General features: G+C 42.8%; 1 protein-coding gene across 7 annotated transcripts in view; it reads right to left on the reverse strand.

The window, feature by feature from the left end:
- Positions 1–24,579, reverse strand: part of LNX1 (ligand of numb-protein X 1) — a 121,830-nt gene that overhangs the window by 4,541 nt on the left and 92,710 nt on the right. For all 7 annotated transcript variants that reach the window (XM_064710399.1, XM_064710397.1, XM_064710398.1 and 4 more), the window contains 5 exons: positions 19,959–20,161; positions 18,009–18,380; positions 13,176–13,313; positions 7,339–7,516; positions 5,236–5,464 (listed from right to left, as the gene is read on the reverse strand). In XM_064710399.1, coding sequence (XP_064566469.1) covers positions 5,236–5,464; positions 7,339–7,516; positions 13,176–13,313; positions 18,009–18,380; positions 19,959–20,161 — 1,120 coding nt within the window. The remainder of the gene's footprint in view (positions 1–5,235; positions 5,465–7,338; positions 7,517–13,175; positions 13,314–18,008; positions 18,381–19,958; positions 20,162–24,579) is intronic.

Genomic DNA, 24,579 nt, shown 5'->3' on the forward strand with positions numbered 1-24,579 from the left:
CATGTCAAAGTGAAATAATTTTAGGGCCAATGGAATGAACTATAAAAATAACAGATTACACAAAGACAGGTATTGGTGGAATTAGGGATCCTGAGCTTGTTGAGTAATCTGATAAGTCACAGCATGGAAGATGAGAGAAACTTATCCATCTGAGTCAGTGCTTTGGAGTTCTGAGTCTGCTCTCAAGAAGATAGCTTGTCCTTACTGTAATGATTAACACAAGATTTTGTTGTAAGAGAACTGAAATCTGCTTCTCCCTCCATTTGTCTTTTGAACGTATTTTATGATACTGTATGTTATGTTCATCAAAGCTTAGGTTCCAAAAGTAGGAATAGGGGAAAACTAAGAATAGTGTTATTAGACTCTTAAATGTTCCCTAATGCTCTGAGTACATTAATTTGCTTCCTTTTTTTTTTTAACCAAATTAATTCCATTTGTTAGAGAATGAGTGATAAAACTTTCTGTCCATAGTACTTTACCATCTTATCATTAGTGGTGTCCCCAGGAATGACTGAAATTTCCGAATGTCTAAAAATATATTTGCTACTCCAAATCTTAAAATATAGGCTGACCTACAGCAGGCAACTGTTACAAGCTCTATTCAGAGACATTTTAGGTTTCTTAGAAGCACCTGACACTTCTATAGGAAGATAAATAGCCTTTATCTTAAGGACTGATATGCCTAGTGTTTTAAAAATTGTGTTTTAAATAGTGCATTTGCTGTCTTTCACAGCATAATACTAGATTAGTCCCCCAGGGCCTACAAATATTCACCTGCTGCCAGGATGGTAGGTATGCAATATTTGCACAAGAGTTCACTGGTCACTAATGTAAGAAACAGGTGACACTTGCTTCTTGCTGAGCAGCCAGGCATTATTACTTTACCGTCTGTGGACTTCTTCAATGTGCAAAATCACTTAAACCCTCTATGTTTAATGGTACTTATCAAGGTCATGACCAAGCAGTGCCAGGATTCAGCCATTAGTGCTATAATTCAGTGTTGATTTTGGGGCAGAGGTGTCTGCTGCCCAGTGCTACACTCACTAATCTGCAGCTGGTCTGAGGAGAACCATCTCCTTGGAAGAGAGCAGCTCATAGTCTTCAGCCTTTATCACTAAATACTCCAGAAGATGAGGATAAGAAGTAATTTATGTGTGAACCTGCCTCAGATTCAAGATTTGGGACATACAGTATTTACCCACAGGGTCCTATCCTGAGCAATACTACAACAAAGCATCGGTCACTGATACATGAGGACAGTGCCTGTTGTCAAGCAGTTAAATGTACAATTCCCTGCTGATTTTCATAAAGCACAAGTAGCCTTATGCTCTAGGAATGAAAAACAGCCCAACTGCAGGAGGATTTCGGCACTAACAGCTATGAAAAGGGTAACTCCCTCCTCCCTCCCCATTACAGTACACAAATGGCAGCCAAGTAAGTAATATTTGAGAATTGTTTCCACCAGTGTCATACAGGCCAGGTAGAGTTACTTTGGAGGTGTTTCTGTCCTAATTTCACGTTTTACATCTTGTTGTACCCCAGGTTTGCAGAATGACTTTGGCCACCTTGTCTCTTTCTCATCTCACTTTACAGATTAAGAAAAGCACTTGTGTGAAGTACTAATGTTTGTAAATGTTATGACAGGATGATCTAAAAAGTATTCTAAGTACTAGCTGAGGGAAGGAAATGTGAGGAGAGCAAAGAAAGGAGAGCAGGAAAACAAGCAAGGATAGAAGCAGCATCACAGAGCTGGAGAAATGCTCTTTGCCAGCTGTTCCCTGTTATTTCCTTTGTGTATGCTTCACAACAACAAGTCCCTCTACCAATAAAGGAGTTCTGTCTTCCTAAACAACAAACAATTAAATTAGCTACCCTGAAATAAGTCTTGGGGCGAGAATGCTTGAGGTCCTGCATCACTGTTTCCTCCCGCCGCCCAGCCCGCAGCCCCTCCGCTTGCGTGCAGGCCAAGTTTTGACAGATGTCAGATGCACATGTGCACGTATTTTATAACCACCACATATTGGATCGTACTACAGAAAGAACAGAGGAGCTGTTTATGTATTATTAAGCCATACAAAAGTGGGAGAACCCAATTCTAAGAACTCACAAGAAAAGGACAAACTAAGTGAGATCCATAAATGTTAAATTAACAAGATGGCTTTTCCAAGTCTTTGAGTTTTGGTGCAAGGGATCAGATAACTTGTCTGATTCTGCTGATACCAACTTCATCCAGAAAAATGATATCATTCCCTAATTCTCAATATTTGTGTCTCTTGACTGTACCCATCTCTGTAATATGCATGCAGTCCCTGGGAAATGAAGAGTTCTGTTCTAGTATTGAAAATCAGACATTTACAGTTATCTACCTTGAATCTTGTAACTATTATTAATGCTAGCCTGTTTTCTACTTCATTGGACATGGGCAGAAGTTTGTAGGCATGCTCTAGTGTTTAGTTCAACTCAGCACATTTTATGGTACCATTCACGGGATTTTCCTCAAAATTTCATGGATTTGGACAAAGAAGGAAAGATTCTCCCGGCCCCTCAGTTTCTTAAGCCTGAACATCCCACTCGAAATTGTGAGGTCAAGCTGCCTCTGAACACCCCACCTTGCTTGCTTGCTGAACAAATACACACACTGCACTGCCATGGCTTGTCTTGAGCCACATATTTCCCTTCTCAAAAGAATTTAAATAATCTACTATCCAGCTTCCTCTTTTTTAAACCATGCCTGTTCCTGGCCTACCAGTTTTACTGCCTTTTCTATTTTGTTCAATTTGTCTTACATAGGGTTGTCCCTTCTGGCCCATCTTCCCAAGTACTTTGCATGATCCTGCATAATAATGATTTTGACATTTCTACTTTTCCATTAGCTGTACCAAACATTCTTAGACTCAGACATCTTGGAACAGTCCTTCTAGTAAATTGTTTTAATTAAAGTAGGTGATTCTTCAACATTTTACCCCATAACTGCACTTCAGGCACTTTTTTCAAGGTGGACCTGTCAGACATCTATTTAGACAGAGCATAATTTTCTCTAACAGCCTGGAAAATGTCATGAGACTGCTGACAATATCTTGGGACCTAGTGAGATGTGATCCTTGCCAAAAGCAAACTGAAAGCCAGAGAAAGGTTAAATGCTCAACCTGGAGAAAAATGAGTTAACATGATACACATCCTCATAAGAGAACTTGTTGAAGGACTTTCGGACATCTGATGTGGGCCCTGGAGAATCAGAACAGTAAGTGAGCGAGCACAATTATGCAGGGGAAGGCTGAAGGGTCTGCTAATACCTAGTGAGCAATCCCAAACCTGATCCTCTTGTGCCCCTACTCAGCCAATCAGCTGCCAATAAGAAAACAGAGCACCTTTGTTACTGTCACATCTAATGTGCATTGGTCCCTGTCCCAGGCGCTAGTCTGATGTTCAGAGCAGTGTCCCCCACTCAGCATACCAATGTCCCCCTGTCTCTTTGAAGGAGAAGGGCCATGCTGTGCTCTGTGCACGGCCTCACAGCTGGGGATGGAGTTACAATGAGCTCTTGTCTTCAGCCTTGCTGACACTGGGGCTGATTTCCCTTCAGACGAAAAGAGCTGGAATGCCTTCACACATGCAGCCTTCAGAGGAGGAAGGCTAAAGTGAGCTCAGAAACTGTTTCTAAAACAGGAAAACCCATTTTATTGCCAAACTGCGAAGTGGAACTGACTGATGTGAACTCTGAGTGCAAGCCTGCAGTACTGTGGAGCTCTGTCCTTCGTGTCCTGTACCATGCTGAGGTACTGGGAACTTCAGGCAGCTGTGAGTAGAAGATGATGACCAGGCAGCTCAGGTTTTCTACACAGCCCAGTGAAGGTGGCATAGGCAGGGTGTGATTGTTTCAGTCCATCTAGCAATGGATGGTGATAGAAGGCAAGATTCAGCACTGCAGATTGCAGCATCTATAAGGCCTCGGGTCTGTTGCTGTCTCTTCACTGAGAGCATTACCTGTGCTCTAGTACCTTCACCATGGTGCTGGTCAAGCTCAGGAGAGCAGAAGTTAGCAGGAATGAGGATGTCCTTGGGCCTGCCTGTCCTCAGACACTGAGTGAGGAGAATTTACCATTGCCTGGGGTAGCAAGTTAAGGGGTATCCATTTACTGCATTTTCTTTTTGCTGCTTCTCTTTCACAGGTATAAAGATGTAGTCCTCCCCAGTGGAGGAGGAGCATTGTGCCTGTGGGTTACAGACACACAGCCTGCCTCCTGCTCTTGCAGTGCTTCAGCACATGCTATACAGTCACTAGCATCAGACCAAGCCTCAAAAAACATCTGGCCCTCACAGCAGACCTTGCTGCAAGGTGAATGAGGTCAAAATGGCTCCAGCTAGAAACAGGGAAACCTGTTATGCAAGAGTAGGAAATGAAGAGGAGTCCTGAAACTGTGCCTAGAGAAAAGCCCACCTGTTCTGCAGACCATCTTTTCCTGCCCTCCTGTAAAAGAGAGACACTGAACTGCTGCCAGAGTTAGGAGTATAGTCAAGAGGAACTTATAGGATAAATCCTTAATTCCTTAAAACTGAGTGTCAGTTTCAAGTCTGTGATCCCAGCTTTGCATATTCACAGATTGACAGTGTGTCCTCATTTCATTCTGTCTGGAATGTCCTGGAAGTTGTAGGTATTACACCGTGCACACCGAGAGCTCAGCGACAGCCGATGTGGCTCCAGTTATCCTTGCTGAAACGACAACACAGCTGCTTCCTGTGTGTGACAAATGGACTTCTTTCAGGCGGGGGTGGGGTTAAAAGAGGTGATTTGGAGATACTGGCCAACTGCACAAACTTTTCAACATCTGGGTAAAGTCAAACAATTCAGCTGGATTTGGCAAAGGAGAAGGGCTGTGCAGCTTGAGTGTTGCAGGAGGGGTATCTGCCTTCTGCAGGGTGGTTGAGCCTAAACTCCAGTTCAGCAAGCTCCTGTATCCCTGTAAGATTTTCCTTTCACTCCCTAAGTGCCAGATACGTTTACAAGATTGAAACAATTCAGCATCCTATCCTCCCTCATGGGGGAACTGCATGTCTATTTTGCCATGTACACATACCCATTTACAAAAGGGAGGTATTTAGAGTCAAGTCGGTGACAGAGCCTGGATTTAATTAAGATGTCAGTGCAATGAATCAAGCCAAAAGAAAGTATTGCCAGAAAATACAAATCTTTCCTCTCACTCCCCCTCAGCCAGAGGTTGCAATCTGTGCACTTACCGTGGCAGCCCCAGCCACATAACCCAGGACGGCGACCACTCACTGCTCTCAGCAGTCACTTGTGTGTCCTCAGGGGGTGGGAGGTGACCCTGCTCCTCCTGGGCTTCACATGCTCTCATCTCCAGGGCTTTGAGCACCACTGAGGAGTTGGTGTTCTTCAGCAGGGCGACGGCCTCGCCCCGGCTGACTCCCGTCAGATCAATGCCATTCACGTTCAGGAGGATGTCACCTGAGACCAATAAAGCAGATGATAAAAAACTCTGCAAGTGTTTCCAGGATCCCCTCCCCACCTCCACAAACAAGTGAGTCAAATCCATGGCCAAGAACCAGCAGCCTGATGAGGATTTTTGTTATTCCTATCGTTTAACAAAGCATACGCTAGTAAACATGCCACAGGCATGAGGGGAGATTCCTGTACACAGAAACCTTGCGTGGCTGGACAGAGGATTTGTCCTGGTTTCTTTCCACGTCATCTCCTGCATCTGGAGCTGAACAAACAGCTGGGGTCCTGCTGTACCAACAAGCTTTGGTACTGGTGCCTAGTACTGCTCTGGGTCTTGGAGTCCACTTCCAGCTAACAACATTTGTACTCAGCCTAAGCTTGAAACCCCACAACTCAGTGATGTTTTTTCTCCCAGCTCTCCCTTAGTAGAGGACTGCCACTCCAACTGGCTCTTCCTAGTTTGCTTTGTGGAATAACATGTTATTATTTTCATATTAATGCCTGTTTGAATGGCTGCAAGCCAAACCATTTTTCTGTATGCCTTATTTATAATATAGGCACAGCAGCCACAGAGAAAAATGCAAAGATGACCTCAATTACTACAGGAAGAACAATAAAGACATCACGAATGTCATGCAAGCAGCCTCAATGCCAAGTGCTCTGCAATCCTTCAGAGCAGGCTGCCATGCCAGGGCTTTCCTGGGTGCCCTCTATACTTGGTCTGGATGCTTCTCCAGGCAGAGATTTATCACTGGCAGTCCAGGCACTGCAAATGAGCATTAATCTCTTCTTGTTGTCTGTCCCCAATAAGAAGGACAACAGCCTAAGAGCTGCTCTACATCAGAGACCTCTGGTGCTATTATAACATCACATATTCATTTGTTTCTAATTTTATCAAATTAACTAGGCTGAGTTTTCCATGCTGCCTCATGATGAATATATTTTGGAAAGTGTACTCCATTGAGAGGCATTCATCTCCCAGCAGAAGGAAAGGGGAAATCTGCTGTTTTGCTTTGTTGTGTTCTCACATGGGTTTCATTGAGTAGGCACAAAGAGGGAGTTCCCATGTGTGCCAATGCTGGGCACTGAGACCCAGGCTCCTGGGATCTGACTGGGTTGCAGCTATTCTGCCCCATTTTTGGGTGCCTTCACTTCCCTAAAACTCAGGATTTCCCTTCAGTTTCCAGGCAGTGACTGGACTAAGGAAGAATATAGGGGATGAAGGGTAGGTGAGCTGTGTCATTGCTGGATGCAGGCTACTGAGGGATCTGGCTCTTGAGGATGTAACATCCTGAAACCTGAGAGTTTCATCTTTCCTCTGCTGCCCAGCTATTCCCACAAAATCAACTGATAAAATATGGTCCTCATCTGGCTCTAAAAGCTTATTCATGCAGAAGGGGAGAAACTATCAGCCTTATCATCCTGTTACATCAGTAGCTAAATGGGGGTAGGAAGCTAATATTTCCAGACATGAGGCTGAGCCACAAGGCATTAATATGGCTTCATATACAATGGGAATTTTGATCCTGTATATTTAATTCAAATTAATGAATGCAACGACAAATAAGCAAAAAAAATTACTTTGAAAACGCATGAAGGTTGCACAATGAATATATCAAGAGTTAGGAGAATTTTCCTGTGAAAAGCTATTTATATTTTTTTTCCTACTAGAATATTCCTATGTCCTACTTCACAGAGATGATTACTGCTTGCTGCATATTATGCCTTTTCTGGTAGCTGACTTGAGATCCTCTAATCTGACACATCCCAAAATCTATAGGATTGTTGAAGATGTCAGAGTGTGAAGCTCTTTCACTATCCCGCAGTTTTCAAAAGAAGCTCTTGATTTAAGGCAGGCTTTCAAAATCCCCCCTTTTTACCTGTTTTTATCCTGCTGTCTCTGCTGATCACTCCTCCAGGTTCCACACTTATCACATAGATAGGCAGATCCCATTCCCGGTTCGATGCTCCACCTGCCACAGTCATTCCCAGCGATTCCGTGTGATCTTTCCGGACAGCCACCACCTTCTCATGACAGGTGACAGTGTGAAGGGTGCTCTGTGATGGAGAAAATAGCAACAACAAACACAGCTTGTGGGCATGGTGACCTCCCTGACAGTTTTGGCATTTTCTATCAAAACAAATATTCATGGAAGTAACACCAAGACACTTCCCAGCCACATGGCCTGATGGCCGGCAGGACTCCCTCAGGGGCTTAAGCATCTGCAGTCAGAGCTACCACCAAGATAACTGTGCTTTAATAGTTAAAGTCAGGCACTGCTCCCATGAAAACCAGAGTTGTTTTAGTCCTAAGGCCGATAGAATCAGGTCCTTGAAAAGTAAATAAGGAATTTGATTTTAAAAGAAAAAAAAGTTCTTGATAATAATATTGCTACTGGTCATCATATCTTTTACTATCAGGTTATGCATTGTATCTTGCTGCTTGCAGTCTGAGCATCATCTGTAGTTAGTGAGAAATAGTCCTCTTGGATTTGAGGAATGAAACCATTTGGGACATACTAGAAGAGACATATTTCATTTGATCTTCCAGATGTCTGTGTTTCTATGTAAGTTATGGGTGGAAATAGACTTGAAGAATAAGTGTTTCTGTTCAGGAAAAGAGAAGGACATTTACAGTGGAGAGAGAGCAGTTTCCAGGGTGCTCTTAGTGCTTCTGCTTGAAGGGTCAATTTGGGACAGCCATCCCATATATTTCTGCCTCTGAGCAGGAAAAGTTAAATACACACAGCTGGTCATGCAATAACTGGTGCATGAGTGAGGGTGCAACAAACCTGAGGTGCCCTCAGGATGGAGAACCACTGCAATGCAAGCTCCAACAAAATCTCTGAACTGAATGCCATGTTTAGCATGCACTCAGTTCTTACAGAAGAGTTTGAAAGGCAAATAAATCTGGATTTAAATGTTAATTGCTTTGCTCTCCTTAAGTATTTCCTAAGCAGTGCTCCTGACATCAACTCCTGACAATCCCAGCCCTTCTTGCAGGAGCAGCATTATCCACTCCAGGCTCATATATAATAGCATGCTTCTAAATACATTTCAAATGCATATTTAAAGGACTCTTCTCATTCACAAATGTGACCTCACATTCGTAATATGCAAAAATAATCTATAAAACTCATTTAAAGCCACATTAATCTCTTAGTAATCTGACATCTCACAAAGACATTTTACATTGATTCCTGGGCCAGCAGCATGGAAAGTGGAGCAGATGAATCCACAATGCCTCCCTAAGTGACAATGATGGGACAAAGGAAGATGATGGCAAGAATTTTTTTATGGGAGTAGGGCAGACTATGTCTTTGATTTGTGCTTTCTTTTAAAGGTATGTTTGGTGGAACTAACTCCACATCAAGATTTCTGTGATGCAATGTTAACAACAGAACACGGGACCTTCTAGGAGCTTAGCAAGGGATTTCTCTCTGCTTGAGCAGATGAACAGTAGCTGCCACAGAACTTCAGAAACAAAAAGGCAAAGAGCTCGGTGGAAAGAAGAATTCTCTCATTCTCTAAGAGAAAACCACACACAGTTTTTTGGACATATTAGACGTGGTCCACGCAGAACATAGGCACTATGTCACAGGAATTTGTCTTAGTGCTTGCAAACAAACCTATCAATTTCTGAAGGTTTTAAAACCTTCAGAAAATGTTCTCTTCCTGATAAATTTTATGTTCTGATCCAGATAATTTTTAACTTTTCACCTATGTCTTTAAGGTGTAAATATTTTAAACATAGTAGTTCTATCTTTATGCAAATTAAACTTAATGTTTCATCCATGTTTTGCAAAAATATCCTTTTTCCCTTGAAAATGAATGGCTTTCCATCAGGAAAAGTCCACTTTTTGAAATATGTGGGATAGCGGGCTACTAATTTTCCCAAAATTGCGATTTGAAATTTTGCAGCAAAACATGAAATTGGGATTCTATTTTTGGCTCTGAGTGAGAAAGCAGTCCTGTTACTTATGCAGCATACATCTCAGACAATTAAAACATTAGAGCATTAGCCAGTTTATCACTATTTTTTGAGGAATCAGCACAGAGAGGAAAGATTTCAAAGTACTGCTTGGGAATAAATTGTCCTACTACATTTCAATGAAGAATTATAGAAGTACCATTACTTGTATGCTGAACCACAAAGAACCAATTTTCCTTTGAAGCTACTCTTTCCCATGTCATTTTTTATATGGCTGCAGAGAGAAAGGACTTGGGGTGACTTGACTGAGAGGAAGGCAGTGATGAAAGGAAAGTAAAGCCTTTTTTAGTAAACACACGTAGAACTTGCTTGGAGGTACAATCGATAGCAAGCAAACCAGTTAAAAGGCAGTGTTTATCAGTGACTGCATTTCAGTGCATTCTCTTCTAAACAATTGTCCTTCTCTGTCATTTTGAAGCGACCTTGGAGGTCAGGAGAAGAAAAACATAACAGTTCATCTCCTCCTCTTTTTATTTTTTCCTCCTTTTCTGTATATTTACTAGAAAATAAATATTTACAGCAGATTATCACAACATCAAAGCCATGACACGTGTCTTGCAGGCAAAAAACATCGCTGTGTCTGTTTGGAAAATGTACTTTACCTGAAGGTTAACCTGCTCATTTGGTCAGGAAACATTGCCTGCTCCAGCAACATTTTCTTTGCCCTAAGTACTAGACAATTAATTTGAAAGAAATAAGAAAACAGTTCCAATTAAAAGCAAGTGCTATATAATTAATGGCAAAGCTCCCAGTGACTTCAAAGGAATTGAATCAGGCCTGTTTATGTGTTACAGCCTGGCTTCACAACCTCGGCTGCCCAAGAAAGTGTTTGTGACGTCTCTTCTCTGAGTCCAGGCAGCAGCCAGAACAGTTTGGGCTGTGCTTCCCCAGTCTCTGTACAGAGGAAAACAGATCCATGAGACCCCGGGCAGGACCAATCTCTTGGCACACCATACACCTGGCATATACCTCCAGAGAAGGACATGGTCACAAGGGATCATCCTCTTCTTACCCAGAGCCTTGTGGGCAACACGGCAGGTCACCACTGGCCTGAAGGAGAGGCACCTCCCTGTCACCTCCCCATGCTGTACTGATGGAGCTTGGCCCAAAGTGGCTCCTGAGCCACTGCACGAGCCAGGTGGCTGCTGGAAGCTAAGGGTTTATTCTTGATGGAAGCTAGAGCTTATTCTTGATGGAAGCTAGAGCTTATTCTTGATGCTGAATACAGCCACGGGTTGAGAGCAGATTTCAGCCCATGTACACATACATGCTGTACAGTGAGAGCAGTTTCACTCAAAGAGAGCATTCCTGACCATCTAATATCACTTTCCTCAGTAAGCTCAGGGGACAAAAAATGCCTTAAAATTAGCCAGAAATCAAGGCAGCTAGCAATCCTCTATTAATCACATGTAATAAAGCAATCCCACTGATAGCAGTAGGCAGCAGACTCATCAGACCACACACACATGGGAGACTCTCCTGACATTGAGGCCCAACCAACAAGCACTGCCTTGGTTTTTGGGCAGGAGCATGTCATGTGCAGGCCCTAGGTTTGCAAGCATTGCTCCTGCAGTAATGCCTGCTTAAAATAAATAACATTTTTTTTTAATCTTTCAAAGCCAGTTTAAAAATCTTGAATTGCAAATTATGTTCAGTTAAACCTTCAGCAAAATACCATGAAATATTTAAACTGACACAGTCATGCCCTATAAAAGGGCAACTAACACTCCAGTAATGTTTGTATCAGACCAAAAGTCCACAGTGCCTGAAGCTCATTGTGTCTGCTGGCTGTACTGATCTGCTGATCTACTGCCAGAGCATTTTCTCTGATAGAAGCCCTCTACTACCTACACACAAAGCTAAAGGGAGGTAGGAACAGTTCAGAGTTCTCTTTTTTGGCCTGTGATCTTCCCTGGAAAGTGCCCAAATGGTGGCATTGCACAGAAGCCCACAGCAGTACACCCACTCATGTGCTTATGCAGCGCTCATCTCTGGTGGAAAACTGGAAATCCCCCTAAAAGCTGTGGCCTATGCAACAAGAGATGATTCCTTAGTCTTTATAGCACTTGCTCATTAAAGGACTGTTCATTGTGCCTTCAATCTCACAGCTACCCAAAATATTGTGGGACTTACCAAGAGCTCCCATCCAACATCTCTTGGTACAGGAAGAGAAAATGAGGATCTCAGGGCAGAGAGAGACGAGCTCTGTTCCCAAATAATCCCGTGTGGTATCAATTAATTACTCAGAACAACATGGCAGAGTTAGCAGGTGCTTGGATCTTCCCTAGGAAGAATGCAGTACCAACACAAGCTAACTGCTGTCCCACACTTACCTTCTTAAGGAAATCATTGCTTCAGTAGAAGGTCATGCCTTGCAGATGCAGCATTAGTTGGGCACTACTTGCTACTTGCTAGTAGCTACTGAACACTGCCTGCTTTCTGTTTTAACTCCTGCTAATCTGGTCCCACCTAACAAGAGCTGTGATTGCGACTTTGTGGGAAAGGAAAACTAAAAATACGTAAATATACACTAGAGTTTTTAACACATAAAAACACTGAATAATGTCGTTTTAAAAGACCTGCAAAAATGGGTATGTTTTAACATGTGTAAAATCCAGAGCTAGACATGTCTCCTGGCTGACAGCTGTGCACCAGATATTTGGTCCAGAGGTCTCTTTAAGGACACAACTGGCTATCCATCAAGCAGGATGAACTTAAGCCCTGCCTGCACACCTCCCTGATACACCCCTGGCACCCGTGGCCAGGGTCAAGCTTGCATGGGTTTGCATAAGTGGTGACACTCAGGGTGATTAATGTAAATTAGCCAGACATGTGGCTTCAAATTTAGTGAAATTAAAAAAAAAAAAAAAATCAGTTCCTCCAAGGACATGCCTTGTTCTGCCTAAAGTGGAAAGAATAACACTGAGCAAGCTCAGAAACATATTTTCAAAACTCTAACTACATTGGTTCCTACTTAAAACCTCCTATGTTTGAAGATCAGCATTTCTCTGCCTCAGGCAAAGAGAATGTTGTGAGTGTAGGTGCACTAAACACACACTCTGGCCAGGTACACAGGGACAGCTGGGGCACAGTGTGGCAAGCACAGCCTGATCTGGGTGAGATGGCTGCTCTGTGCTGTGTCCCTGGGCTGGGTGCTGCACACCAGCAGCCCTCGCACACCCCACACCTTGCAAGCTCCAGGTGCTGCCAGAGCAGAACAAACACGCTTTGGGTCTAAAGCTCCACAGAAAGTCCTTGTGCTCTCAGCAGCCAGGGCATTTTAATAAATGAGCAACAGCCTAATGATGGCCATAATTCTTGAGTAGGTTATGGGAATTTTTTAGGCCAGCATGTGAAAGCTTTTTGTCTGAAGACTATGCTACAGATGGAAAAACTTCGGAAAAAAATTTCTTTTTGTTGGAGCGCATTGTCATCTGCAGATTCCCACTGCTGGTCAGACCTGTGGCCGTGGCCAGGACGCTGTGTGCACATCAGCACCTGCCCCAGCACTGCCCATTGCCTTCTCTTTCCCTCCCACACCAGGCAGAGTCAGGGCAGAACCAGCGGACAGATAATGAGCGGCACAGCCTTTGTGTTTCCATTGCCAAGCGAGACGTGCTTTTTCTGGTGGCAGAAGCCAGAGCAAACACCCTCAGACACCAAACACTCCCTGCCCCCCCGTTCCCCCGCCCATGGATGGCAGGCACCCCACACAAGAGCCCTCACCTTGCCGGGGCCGCTCCTCTCGGCGGGGCAGGGCTGGGCGCCCCCGGCGCTGGCAGCCCAGCCCGTCTCCTGCAGCAGGTCCGGGGGCTGCTGCCGGCTCTGCCGCGACACCACCAGGTGAACCTGCTTCTCGCTGGCCTGCGGGAGAGCGCACTGTGAGTCCACGGCCCCAGCGCTGCGAACCCCGCACCTCAGCCCCGCAGTGCCTGGGAAACGCGGGAACCACTTAAACGTTGGTTGGATTTCCCATTAATGGGGATGCTGTGACATAAAGCAGTAGCATCAGTTCAGGTCAATGAAGTTCATAAAAGTTTACTGCCAGCTACTTAATGTTTCTCTTGAAAATTTGGTGATAACTAAAAAATCCTTCCTACCTACCCCAAATTTGGCTGAAAGCAGTGATCCACCACAGTGCGTTCTGATCAGCTCTCTTCTACACCTGTGTATACCACTGCAAAGCAATGGTATACACAGGTGTATACCATTGCAATTCTCCTGCCATGGTAGAGAGACAGGCAAACTACCAGAGCTGTTGCTGCTCAATGGATGGGAAAGCTGAAAAAGCTACAATTAACCCTGAAACCAGGGATGTGCTTAGGCCTTGCCCAGTGGAAGTGGAGAATAAACAATGTAATTAAGTCCACCGGCATGCAATGGGAATGACAAATGTAAGGAAGCTTAAAGAAAGGGAGAAAAGGTATTTTCTTTAGTGAAATAAAATCCTACTGCAGCAGAGCACAGAGAAAGAGGGTGGGCATAAGCAAGCACACAGGGTAATGAAGTTTAGGATGGGAAAGCAGCTCACAAACTCACTCTAGGAAGAGCAGTTTCAAAGCAAATAACCCAAGCTCAAAGAACTTCTAGGCCTTTTTTCATAAGGCAGTCAGAATACTTGTGTGCCCAAGAGATGCTGCAATGATACTTCTGAGGTTACGTTGTATGTTATTTTTAAGGGGCTCTGTGTGTGTTTGCCTGATATTAGTGTCAATTCTGTGTACAGGTGGGGATTTTTTCTATCTTATTGAATCATCACTGTTTCCCTGGAAGCAAATGGCTTCATTTGCCCCTCACCGAGGCTCATATGAATCTGTTCAAGACAACAGTGATGCAAAGATATAGCTGAGAGGGAATGGGATTTACACTAAATTATAGATGCCTGCCACAAACAAATATACTAAACTAAAATGAAGAACAGTGTAGCAATAACCTCAGTGCTATAGAAGCGTACTCAGAAGATGTGAAAATTAATCCTCTAATCTCCTTCTCTCTAGGCTAAAGACCTTGCTGTTTTGCCAGGAAGGAGGGGCTCTTAATGACCAGTCTGCAGAGGCACTCCTGCCTGCTTGCTCTCAGCTTATACCAGAGGAACTGCTCAGTATCCAACGAGAAGCCCCCACAAACACATCTGGAGCCTGATGCTCCTGGGGCTGCAGCTGCAATGCTTGGTGGCACCACAGCCCCTGGGGCTGCAGCTGCAATGCTTGGTGGCACCACAGCCTGATGCTCCTGGGGCTGCAGCTGCAATGCTTGGTGGCACCGCAGCCCTGGGGCTGCAGCTGCAATGCTTGGTGGCACCACAGCCCCAGGGGCTGCAGACCTCCTGGCTCGCTTGCTAGCACTGCTCACTGGGGAGATGCTCCAGGGAAAGCTGGCATTGAAAAAGCAGCTGAAAACCAAATACAGATCCGGTTGCACTACTGAAATCAAATCTCCCACAGACAATTAACAGAAGCCAGAGGAAGCTTCTGGGAATTTTGTCTTTATAGCTTTGTTTGTCCTTTCTGGAGTTGAATTCAATAGCTGTAGCTGAGAGCTTAAAAAAGCCTTGGAAAAATGTCATTTTAGTTAAGAAAAAACAACCTAACTCTCCTAAACCTCCAACTTCAAGTTTGAAATATACATGTTCAAGCCGTGCTATTTTCAGTGAAGTAAAAAATGTGCATGTCTTTGTTACTTTCCCAATATCTTGGGGAATGCTATTTTTTTGACTAGAAACTCAAATCTTCACAGCTTCATAATATACAATTTAGTGCATATACATATTTCCAAATAACTTTCTAGGCATTTTTAACAGATCTGGTTTTATGGAATATTAAATTCATGGACTCTGGACTCAACTGGTACCCAAAAGTAGAATTCTGCATATTGGGAGAAAGGAAATCATCCTGGTCCCTAGTTTGTAATATGACTGAGGTGGAACTGAACAACACGAGATTAAACCTCCCAAGGATACGTGGCCCTATGAAAATACTGTTTTCTCTAAAATGAACAGTTTCAACTTAACACAACTTCTTTTTGAAATTTATCTGCTGCCACATGGTAAGCCTCAAAAGTGGTTATTTAGAGAAAGGTTGTAAAACATGATTAATTCTCATAGAACAACTAGCAAAAGTTCAACAAGAGTCTCTGTTGCAATGGCACATTTGTCTACGGGCCAGTCAAGCTGAGTTTCTCAGAAGTCAGAGTGGTTTAGAAAGTTATCCAAACAACAAGAACAGCTTTTGTATTTACATACATATGAAAACCCATTAATGTTTCTACTGATCAGATTATTTATTGCTGATTCATTCTGATCTCTTCCCTCCCTCTTACCAGTGGCTTTTCCCACAATTCTTTCTCTATATTTTATGCTGAAGTGGAAATTAAAGAAAGGAGGCGAGCTTTGATGCCAAGTGCAAGTAAGAGCTGAAACACTCTGCTAGAATTAAAAATCTGTTAGAGCCAAGGCAAATCAAGCAGGAAGGCAGAGACACAATGTCTTGTTACTTAGATTCAAAGGGCCAGTTCTGACACAAGGCCATGGCTTGAGATGATTTGGCAAACAGGAGGCAGCAAATGTGTTATGATGTGTGTACATTCCTAATTAGCACTTATACATTTTCTTCATTTCAGTTCTTGTGACAGAGCTTAGAGTTTATAAACAGCCAGACACTTAATCTACTGATTAGCAACTGCTTCACATATGCTATTGTATAGTTTCTATAGGTCTCAATTGTCTCAATTATTCATTATTTAAAAGTGAAAAATAATCAGATTACACAGAAATCTTACAGTCTTCCTGCTGTGAAAGCTCCTTGGTTTAGCAAGCCACTGCACCTTTTAGTGAATATTCTGTTTTTAAAGAAACTGATGGTGTATTTGCGCTTTCACCACCATAAATTAGAAGACCTCAATGCACTGCAAGTGGCATGCTGAGCTCTCAACAGGCAGGAAGGATGCTGTTGAGAAATCAGAGGACACAGTGAAATAGCCCTTCGTGTAAGAAGAAAATGCAAAACACCTGTGGCTTCAGGATAAAGGTTTTTCTCTGGCATAACATGGAAACAGGAAAGGCAAATGATAATTGATGAAAAACAACAAAAAAGACACAGGTTCCAGGAATTTTGCATTAGATAAATGTGATTTGTAGACCTCACATCAATGCAATATAATCCTGGCTGTTTGGAAACCTGAATTTCCCCTTTGATGGGCTTGTTTAAATTCCCAAGGATTGGTGTGCGTTTCAAGCATTATTATAATTATCATCCACTCTTTGGAGACCAATAAGGGCTTTGGTTGCACTTTTAAACACTTGTATGTGAATACTCTTGTTAGTAATTTTTTCCGTTTCATCTCGTCCATTTTTGCTTATGAAGCACTGATGCCTTGTTTTGTAGCCATAAAGAACTGTTCCAAGAATATTAGTTTTTTAGAAAATTTTTCATTCCAGACTTGTTGCCCTTAGAGAATTTAAAGCTTCCCCCTTCTGCCTTCTGTTCCCAGTTACTGAGCTACATAAGGTAATCCAGAAAGAAGCTGGACCAGAATTTCAACAATTGGCATTATGTAAGGGGATGATATTTTCTTCACCTATGCTATAAACTTCACAATAAAAGCTGTCTACAACAAACGGTAAATCTATGCTAACACAGAAATCCTTTCCACAAAATGCATGGATTTGACTGTTTGCTTCAGTCTGACTGATATTACCCTCATTTATACCGGTCAGAAAGAAGAAGCTGGCCTGATTTGACATCTTGTTACTGAAGCCCATGAATTTCTTCAAAATGTGAACAGTCTACATGCCTCCAAATGAAATTCAAAATTGCACAAGTATAATAACAGCTATAAATATGAGATAAAAGCAACAAAAAAATCTTGGCTTTGCTTTTTATGCTGAAGTTTTATAAAAACATAGTCTGTAAACAAAAAACCCAAATTGGTTCTGGAGGGAAAATTAGGCAGAAGCTGACCAATTTTGCAGCTGAGAAAGGCATAGGGTTTTTTTCATCTGACAGTTCTGTGTTAGCTAGCACCCATTTAGTACTCCATGTGAGTCTAAACAGAGGTGAATAACTACAGATCCATTTTTCCAAAATATTCTGGATTTAGGTAAGAAATACCTACAAGGTGTGGACTACCTTGTAGTGGTGGTCCACAGCCTTAGGCTACTCTGGTTAGCTCCAGGGCTGTGCTCCAGAGAGCACAGTGACTCCTGAGCCAGAGGAGTCAGGATTCTGCTGGAACCAGCGCTGCCAGGGTGGAGGCTGGCATGCCTCCTGGCAGCTGGCAGCACTCTGGTGATGATCAGAGTATACAGATGTTTGCACTGATCTATATTTTCCAAACCCTGCTGGTAGCAGGCTCCTCTGTGGGAGTCCATGCTCATGCTCACACTCATCCCCACAGTAAAACCAAGGAGCTTTCACAGGAGTAAATTCCCCTCCAATCTTGACTCCTTCCCTCTTCCAGATACACAGACTCAGCGTTTGTTTGCTTTGCGGTGGATGGTGAAAAACCGCTGTTGGCTTTTTGCCCGGCTCAAAGGCCGTGGCCAGGGTGGGGAGGACCAACCTGTATGAGCTGCGCGGCGCTCTCGGGGCTGCCGTAGCGGTGGTCGTGCCCGTTGATGGCCAGCACGCGGTCGTTCTCCTGCAGCTGCCCGTCCCGCGCCGCCATGCCGCCCTCCAGCAGGTTGAAGATGAACACGCCCGGCTCGTCGGCCTTGCGGACCAGCTTTATGCCCAGCTGCTCATCCGGACTGCTCTTGTTCAGCACGACGTGGAAGCTGTCGTCCCTGTTGCAGTGAGCATCGAGGGAAAGGCCGCTGTTGCGGCACCGGTACCTCTGCTCTCGCAGCACCGTCAGGCGCAGCACGTGGCACGGCTGCTTCAGGATTGACAGCGCGTAGTTGTGAGGCACATTCTTGATGTCCATGCCGTTTACCTGGAATAGAGAAGTGTAGATCAGCAGCAGAAAGACGGTCTGTTCTGAGTTGGCACTGAGGAGGACAGATCTAGATACACAGATGTCTTCATATGAAGTGATGTGCTATTTCAAACTGTGTCACACACAAGGCCAAGTCTGTGGTGCAGAACACAAACCTGCAAGGAAAGGATGCACTGCACAGACAGTTTCTGTCCTTTTTCTTCCCCTTGCTCCCTGATAGTCTCCAGACATACATGCTAGTTCTCATCTTTCTTATTGCTCTTTCCCAAGCTTCAATATCCTTTCATATATCTTAGTTTTATTCCACAGGCTTCTGATTTCAAATTGCCTTGCCAGCCTTTCCTTTCACTCCCACTGTTTTCCTGCTGTTTCTTTTCTTCTTTATCTCCCAGCTGTTCTAGGTACAGTAAAAAAAAAAAAATCTTCACTAATGAATCTCTAACTACAAAGAAGGAAAGAGCCTCAAGTAGAAGTTTAAATGCCTTGGATATTTACTATCAATTATGCTGATTTACCACACTAGAGAATCAGACTTTCCTTCTTTTCCCTCAGTGTTTTCCAGGTAAGATTTCATTCAGATGAGAATAAAACTGTATAACTACTACTTTTTGAATTTGAATGAGGAAAAGAAAGAGGAAAAAAGAGTTTCCAGTCAATCCCACCATGTTCATATGTGTAAGAGTGACTAGGCATTGCACTTTATATTGCTAAATGAAAACCAGTTGCAAGATTGTATTTCATCGCTGGCTAGAAAACCTGAATCAGACAAGATATTTCCATGTAGCTTTACACTGCACAGGTTGAACCATTTAAGTATTAAGAAACATCTCCAAAATGTAAGAGAAATTATCCCCAGCACAGACAAAGGCATTTGGCTGGTGTTTGCTTTTGCAGATTTCCTATGTGGGAACAATGGAGCTGTTCTGCTGCAGTCTGGTGGGAAGGACTGCACCCAGAGAGACAGCTCAACTAGTTTAAGTTGCTACCTTGGGTACCACAAACAGCACGAGCTGCACCAGGATGGGGCTGAAATTCACAGGAATCCTTGGTAAATCCTGGGCAGTCAGCCATGGCAGGGAAGAGCCAGGCTGGGCCCATCCGTGCCACAGTCACAGCTTCATTGTGCAGTTTGGATGTGCCCTGCAGGAACAGCTTTGTCTTAGTGGTGCCATTAACTCTGCTGCTCTGTGCTGGCACCAGGACAAAAAGGCTTCCTGAAACACATAGCTGGGTGTGCATGCTATGCAGCTGCTGCTGGGAATCACCATCCAGAAGCATTTTTGTTCACTGCTAGAGTGAAGTATGCCCACATTGTGATCCCTTTCCAAAGGGAAATCCCTTTGGCCAAGTCTGTCTGACATAAAGCAGAAAGCATGGCACAACCTTGGCATGCCTCAAGTGTCCTCAGCTACCACTGGGGTCAGCAAAAGCCAGGAGATCATGGTGCCTTATAGGTGGTGCTCTGAACTTCAGAACGGCTTTCTGCATGCAACTTTGCAAATCTCATAGTGATCGACTTCAACCATCTCATTCTTTGTCAGGATATTTTTATCTCCTACCTCCACAGTACTGTACCTTTAGTATCATGTCCCCAGGCAGCAATCTTCCATCTCTGGCAATCACCCCATCTCGATAAATGTGCTGTATAATAATGTGAACCAAAGGGGTCTCACTGCCCCCCACGATCCTGATGGCCAGACTTTCATGGGGATCGCTGCGGCTGATCTTAATGCAGGTAATCTCCCCATCTGGAATCAGGTGGTACAGCCTGGGAAAACCTGGAAATGCATTTGTAAGGTATTTATCTGACAACACACCTTTGCTTTGTTGAAACATGCACTGCACAACCTCAAGTACCTGCTAGTTAGTCAAGCTAGGTTTTATGCAGGTATATGATTCATACCAAGTGGGAAGAAAAGGATAGATAAGCTTGCTGAATGGACTTGAAGGGAACTTTCTACAATTAATATATTCAAACTTCCTCTTTCCCCCACAAAATACAGCCTTAAACCTCTGATGTAATCCAGACAGATGAAATGTACTTACAGTTATACGCAACAATATTTTAAGGAAATCAAGTACATTTTTGATCCCCAGAGACACCTCAGAACCAGGCCACGGTTTCTTGCTGGCCTTAGAACAGATGGGCATGGGCACCTCAGCAAATATCCATCCCTGCTGTGCTGGCTGTAAACCCTATCTCACTGGTAGCATCCCAGGCTGCCCTGTTTTCTCCATTTTTGGTGTCACAGGGGCTCTTGTCTTGTGACATCCAATTTATCTTTAGCTACCAGAAAGGCAACAAACCAAAGGTTTGGACAAATCAAAGCACACAGTAGTTTTCCTGCCAGACCACTCTCATTTCATCACTGCCTGAACTCTAGAAAGTAGGAATGAGTGACTCTTACTGTGATGTGTCAATTAAAACCACAGTATGCTCAAAGCACCTGGAGGGAAAGATCTCTGCTGGCCCTGGCAATCTGGCTGTGAGGAGGAGGGACTAATGGTGGGCCCATTTTGTATTTAAAAGGCACTGGATTAGAGTATCATCTTCCAAACCCTACTTTTCAACTGGCATGTCTGATTTCACAGCATGTCACTAATACTTTCTTTACTTCTAGGTCAATTCAAAGCTTTAATCCATATTCAGCAGTGAGCAAAGTTGAGGTAAAAGCAGCAGTGAATTTTCCAGCACAGGCATAGCAGCCTTCAATTATTTTGAATTCCCCAAAGCTGAGAGAAAGCATTTAAACTTTTTGCATGTGAATCCAATCCAGTGGTTATATGACAAACCTGTAAGTCAAAAAATTAACTGCTAATATTTTTTTCAATAACCTATTTTAGAAATGAAAGTATGAGTGTTAATAAATAGTAGTTAAGTGAAAAATGAAACTTTATAGACCAGAATCTGAGATAGAATTAATATTTGCTCCTACAGAATTAGCAGGCAACAAACCAGCAAGGCACCAAAACCTTTTGAGAGAGCGCAAGGGGAAAAAAAGAACAGGAAAAATATATTGAGAAACACCATGTTGCATCCCTTACCACTTCTTTGATCATATGCTCTTCAGGGTGGGAAGCTGTCCTCCTCCACGTCTGTAAAAAGCACCTACCAGTAGCACAGACTTCGACTTTGTGGTTTTACATAGACTTGACAGGCAATAAAAGTCTGTCTAGATAACTACACAGCCTTCACCAACCTAATACTCAACCATTTATTCTTGTAATAGCAGTTTCTGTGCTAATACAGATTTACTTCAGTTTTGCAGGCAATTTTAACATTTCAGGAATGGAAGGTGCTTCATTTCCCCCATGCTCCTCTATTTTCTAAATGCTATTTGCTCAGCTTGTAATTTGCTCAATTCTCTCTAGCCTGAAGGGTGGATTCACATGATCTAAATCCAGGCCTCAAATGCACAGTTTGGTGATCTACTTGCTCTGACTTCCTTTGCAGTGCACAGGCACCCAAAGAGATATATTCCCATGCTAAATCACCCCTGGAGGTGCCAAATCTCCACTGCAGTGTAAGAAAAGAAGCAATTAACTCTGGCATCTCAGTGGGGTGCTTAAAGTCAGACAACACAAATACTCCTCAAAAATCACCAATGGCCTGATCCCTGCATGCACATTTCAGTGTGGCTATAATGGTTATGTGTTAAGGGTTATGTGTAAAAATACAGATGAAAATCCAGACACCTAGATCTTCCCTGCATGCAAATAAATTAATATACATGTATATATTGAAGATAACAAAACAGTGCTATAATAGACCTATTATGATGACTCAGTTCACATCCTAACAAACTATGCTTTTTGACACTGATGTTCATTTTCCCATAGCTCATTCTGAAAACCCTTCTAAAGGAATTATTCAGTTGTATTTCTTGTCCATGGAGAATTGTAGACTGAGCAAGCTATTGACACTCTCATGTTATTTCAACCTGCAATTATCCCAGACCAAAATCAGGGCAATGTGGCAGTGAAAAAGTCTCTACTCTTGTACAAGACTTACCTACATATTTACATATGTACAAACATAAATAGGTTTCTTTGCATTTTGAACAATGCCTTATCTGGTTTGTTAAGTCTTGCACTAGTACTTGGTTGACTTTCAATATGGCTTTATGCAGATTTTTAAGAGGAATTTTTGATATCTAATTTCCTTCTGAAATGTGCAGTCTACAACAACTGAAATATTTCCAAGATATTTTTCTTTTGCCAGTCTGCAAGTCTCTAATGTCACCCTTTCATAGTTAGCAGGCTGTACTGCCTCACTTCCTGTCTTCATTTGATTTTTCTTTATCAAATATATATAATAAACAGAAATGTTTTCTCCTCAGATGAGCAAAGCAACCAAAACAATTCCTTTATGAACCATTAATTTCTGCTCTCTTAATTGAAGACTTGCCTGTTCTTTTCATCCCAGACATTTGTATTCTCAACAACCTAGACTGTCATAAGTAAAAGGCCAATTTTGATAAACTAACCTATTTACCTAATGCCTATTCTGATAAACTAACAGTAAGTGTGGCAATCTTAATATATAAAGTACACAAATACACTTTTTAAAAATAATATGAATAAGAAAATTCATAATAGCTTTTTCACCAAGAAGTCTGCATACATTGTGTGCAGTTTGATGAAAACTTACCATGCATATTTCATGATGATTCCATGTCTAGAAAGCAATGTCTTCAAATTGAATTATTAATGCATAGACCATACCCAGAAAAGGTGGACCCTGGTTTAGAACATGGTTGCACACAATGACTGGGGGCTTAGGAACCCAATTGAAGGAACTCCAACTGAGTTGAGGGCTTGTACCTTTCAGATATATATATATATTCTGTTGTGAGGCTGGAGTACCACTTTTCACAGACTCCATTTTCCAGCCCTTACACTCTTATTTAAAATTCTCCATTTTCTTTGGTCAGGTTTTCCAGAGCAGGAAAACCCAGGAGTATTGCATACCTTTCTTTACCATTTTATATTTCCAGTCCTTAAATATCGAAGAGCTGCTGAATCTAGAGAGAAGGAAACTTTCTGTCTTGTTTTTGGTGATTCTTCCAGGTTTTCCCACAGAATGTTGTGTTTTTGTCACGGGGGGTTGTATGGAGCATTCTGAATCTGTTAATATAATAAAATGTCACCTGCATTCAGAAAGACTGTGTGGGCTTTTTTCTCAGGCAGTATTCTCTTAATATTAGTGTGCAATGTTATCAATACTTTCACACATTACTTTATGGTAAACAACATAAGAGAGACCAACTTTGCACAGTGAACTCCATTTAGGTGGCACAATGTGGGACACTGAGCATTTGTTTCTTAATGGCCATGACAGAGAATTACAAAATTTTAAGTATGCTTACTATTTTCCCCACAGTTTATAATATTTAATGGTAGCATTCTTCCAGTGCTCAGGTTTCTGCTGACTTCTGTGCACATCATGCTCCTTCCAACAGAGCTGCCACGAGGGTAGCTTCTGCCTTCATTCCCAGGACTCAGTGTGACAATGTTTGCTGTGACTCTTGGGGCCAGATTAATCAAAGGTCACTGTAAACAAAACTTGTATCTGTGGTTGCAAGTCCTCCTTTAGATCAGGCAGCCTGAGTAATGTGCCAGCTCACCCCCACAAACAGGACCATCTGCAGCAGCACACATTCATCCTTCCCAGCATCTGGACACCAGAATTTAAATTAAGCTTGTGTAACCTAGTCTTGGAAAATTAATGTGTCTGTAAGTATTACATGCCCTTGTGCTGGTGGGGAACTTTATTCTGCAAATTTTCCTTCTAAATAGATTTTCATTTATCATGCCATCCTTCCAAAGGTTTGCCATCATTTTGATTTAATGCCTTCCATAAATTCTCCAGTGATGCTTCTCCAATGGAGGGGCAGGTAGAAGGTGAAGCCAGTTCTAATCTCTCTTCTTGCTTCTGGACATTCCTCTCACTAAAGGAGTCCCAAAAGAACACAAATGAAGCTGTTGCTGAGTTGACTGTGTATCTAAAGAGTTGTGACTCTCAAACACAGCAGGGAAATTCATCAGTCTGCAGCAGAGGAAGTGCTACAGAGACAATGTTTCTTCGGGAAATTGCCTGGCTCATCGTTCCAGAGCAGAGTCCTTTGAACCAGTTCTGTAACAGCTGCTTTGGGAAATCAGAATGGCAGCTGAATAAAATCTGAGAAAAATAGGA

Source organism: Zonotrichia leucophrys, chromosome 4 (assembly GCF_028769735.1).
Source record: "Zonotrichia leucophrys gambelii isolate GWCS_2022_RI chromosome 4, RI_Zleu_2.0, whole genome shotgun sequence".
NCBI lineage: Eukaryota > Metazoa > Chordata > Aves > Passeriformes > Passerellidae > Zonotrichia > Zonotrichia leucophrys.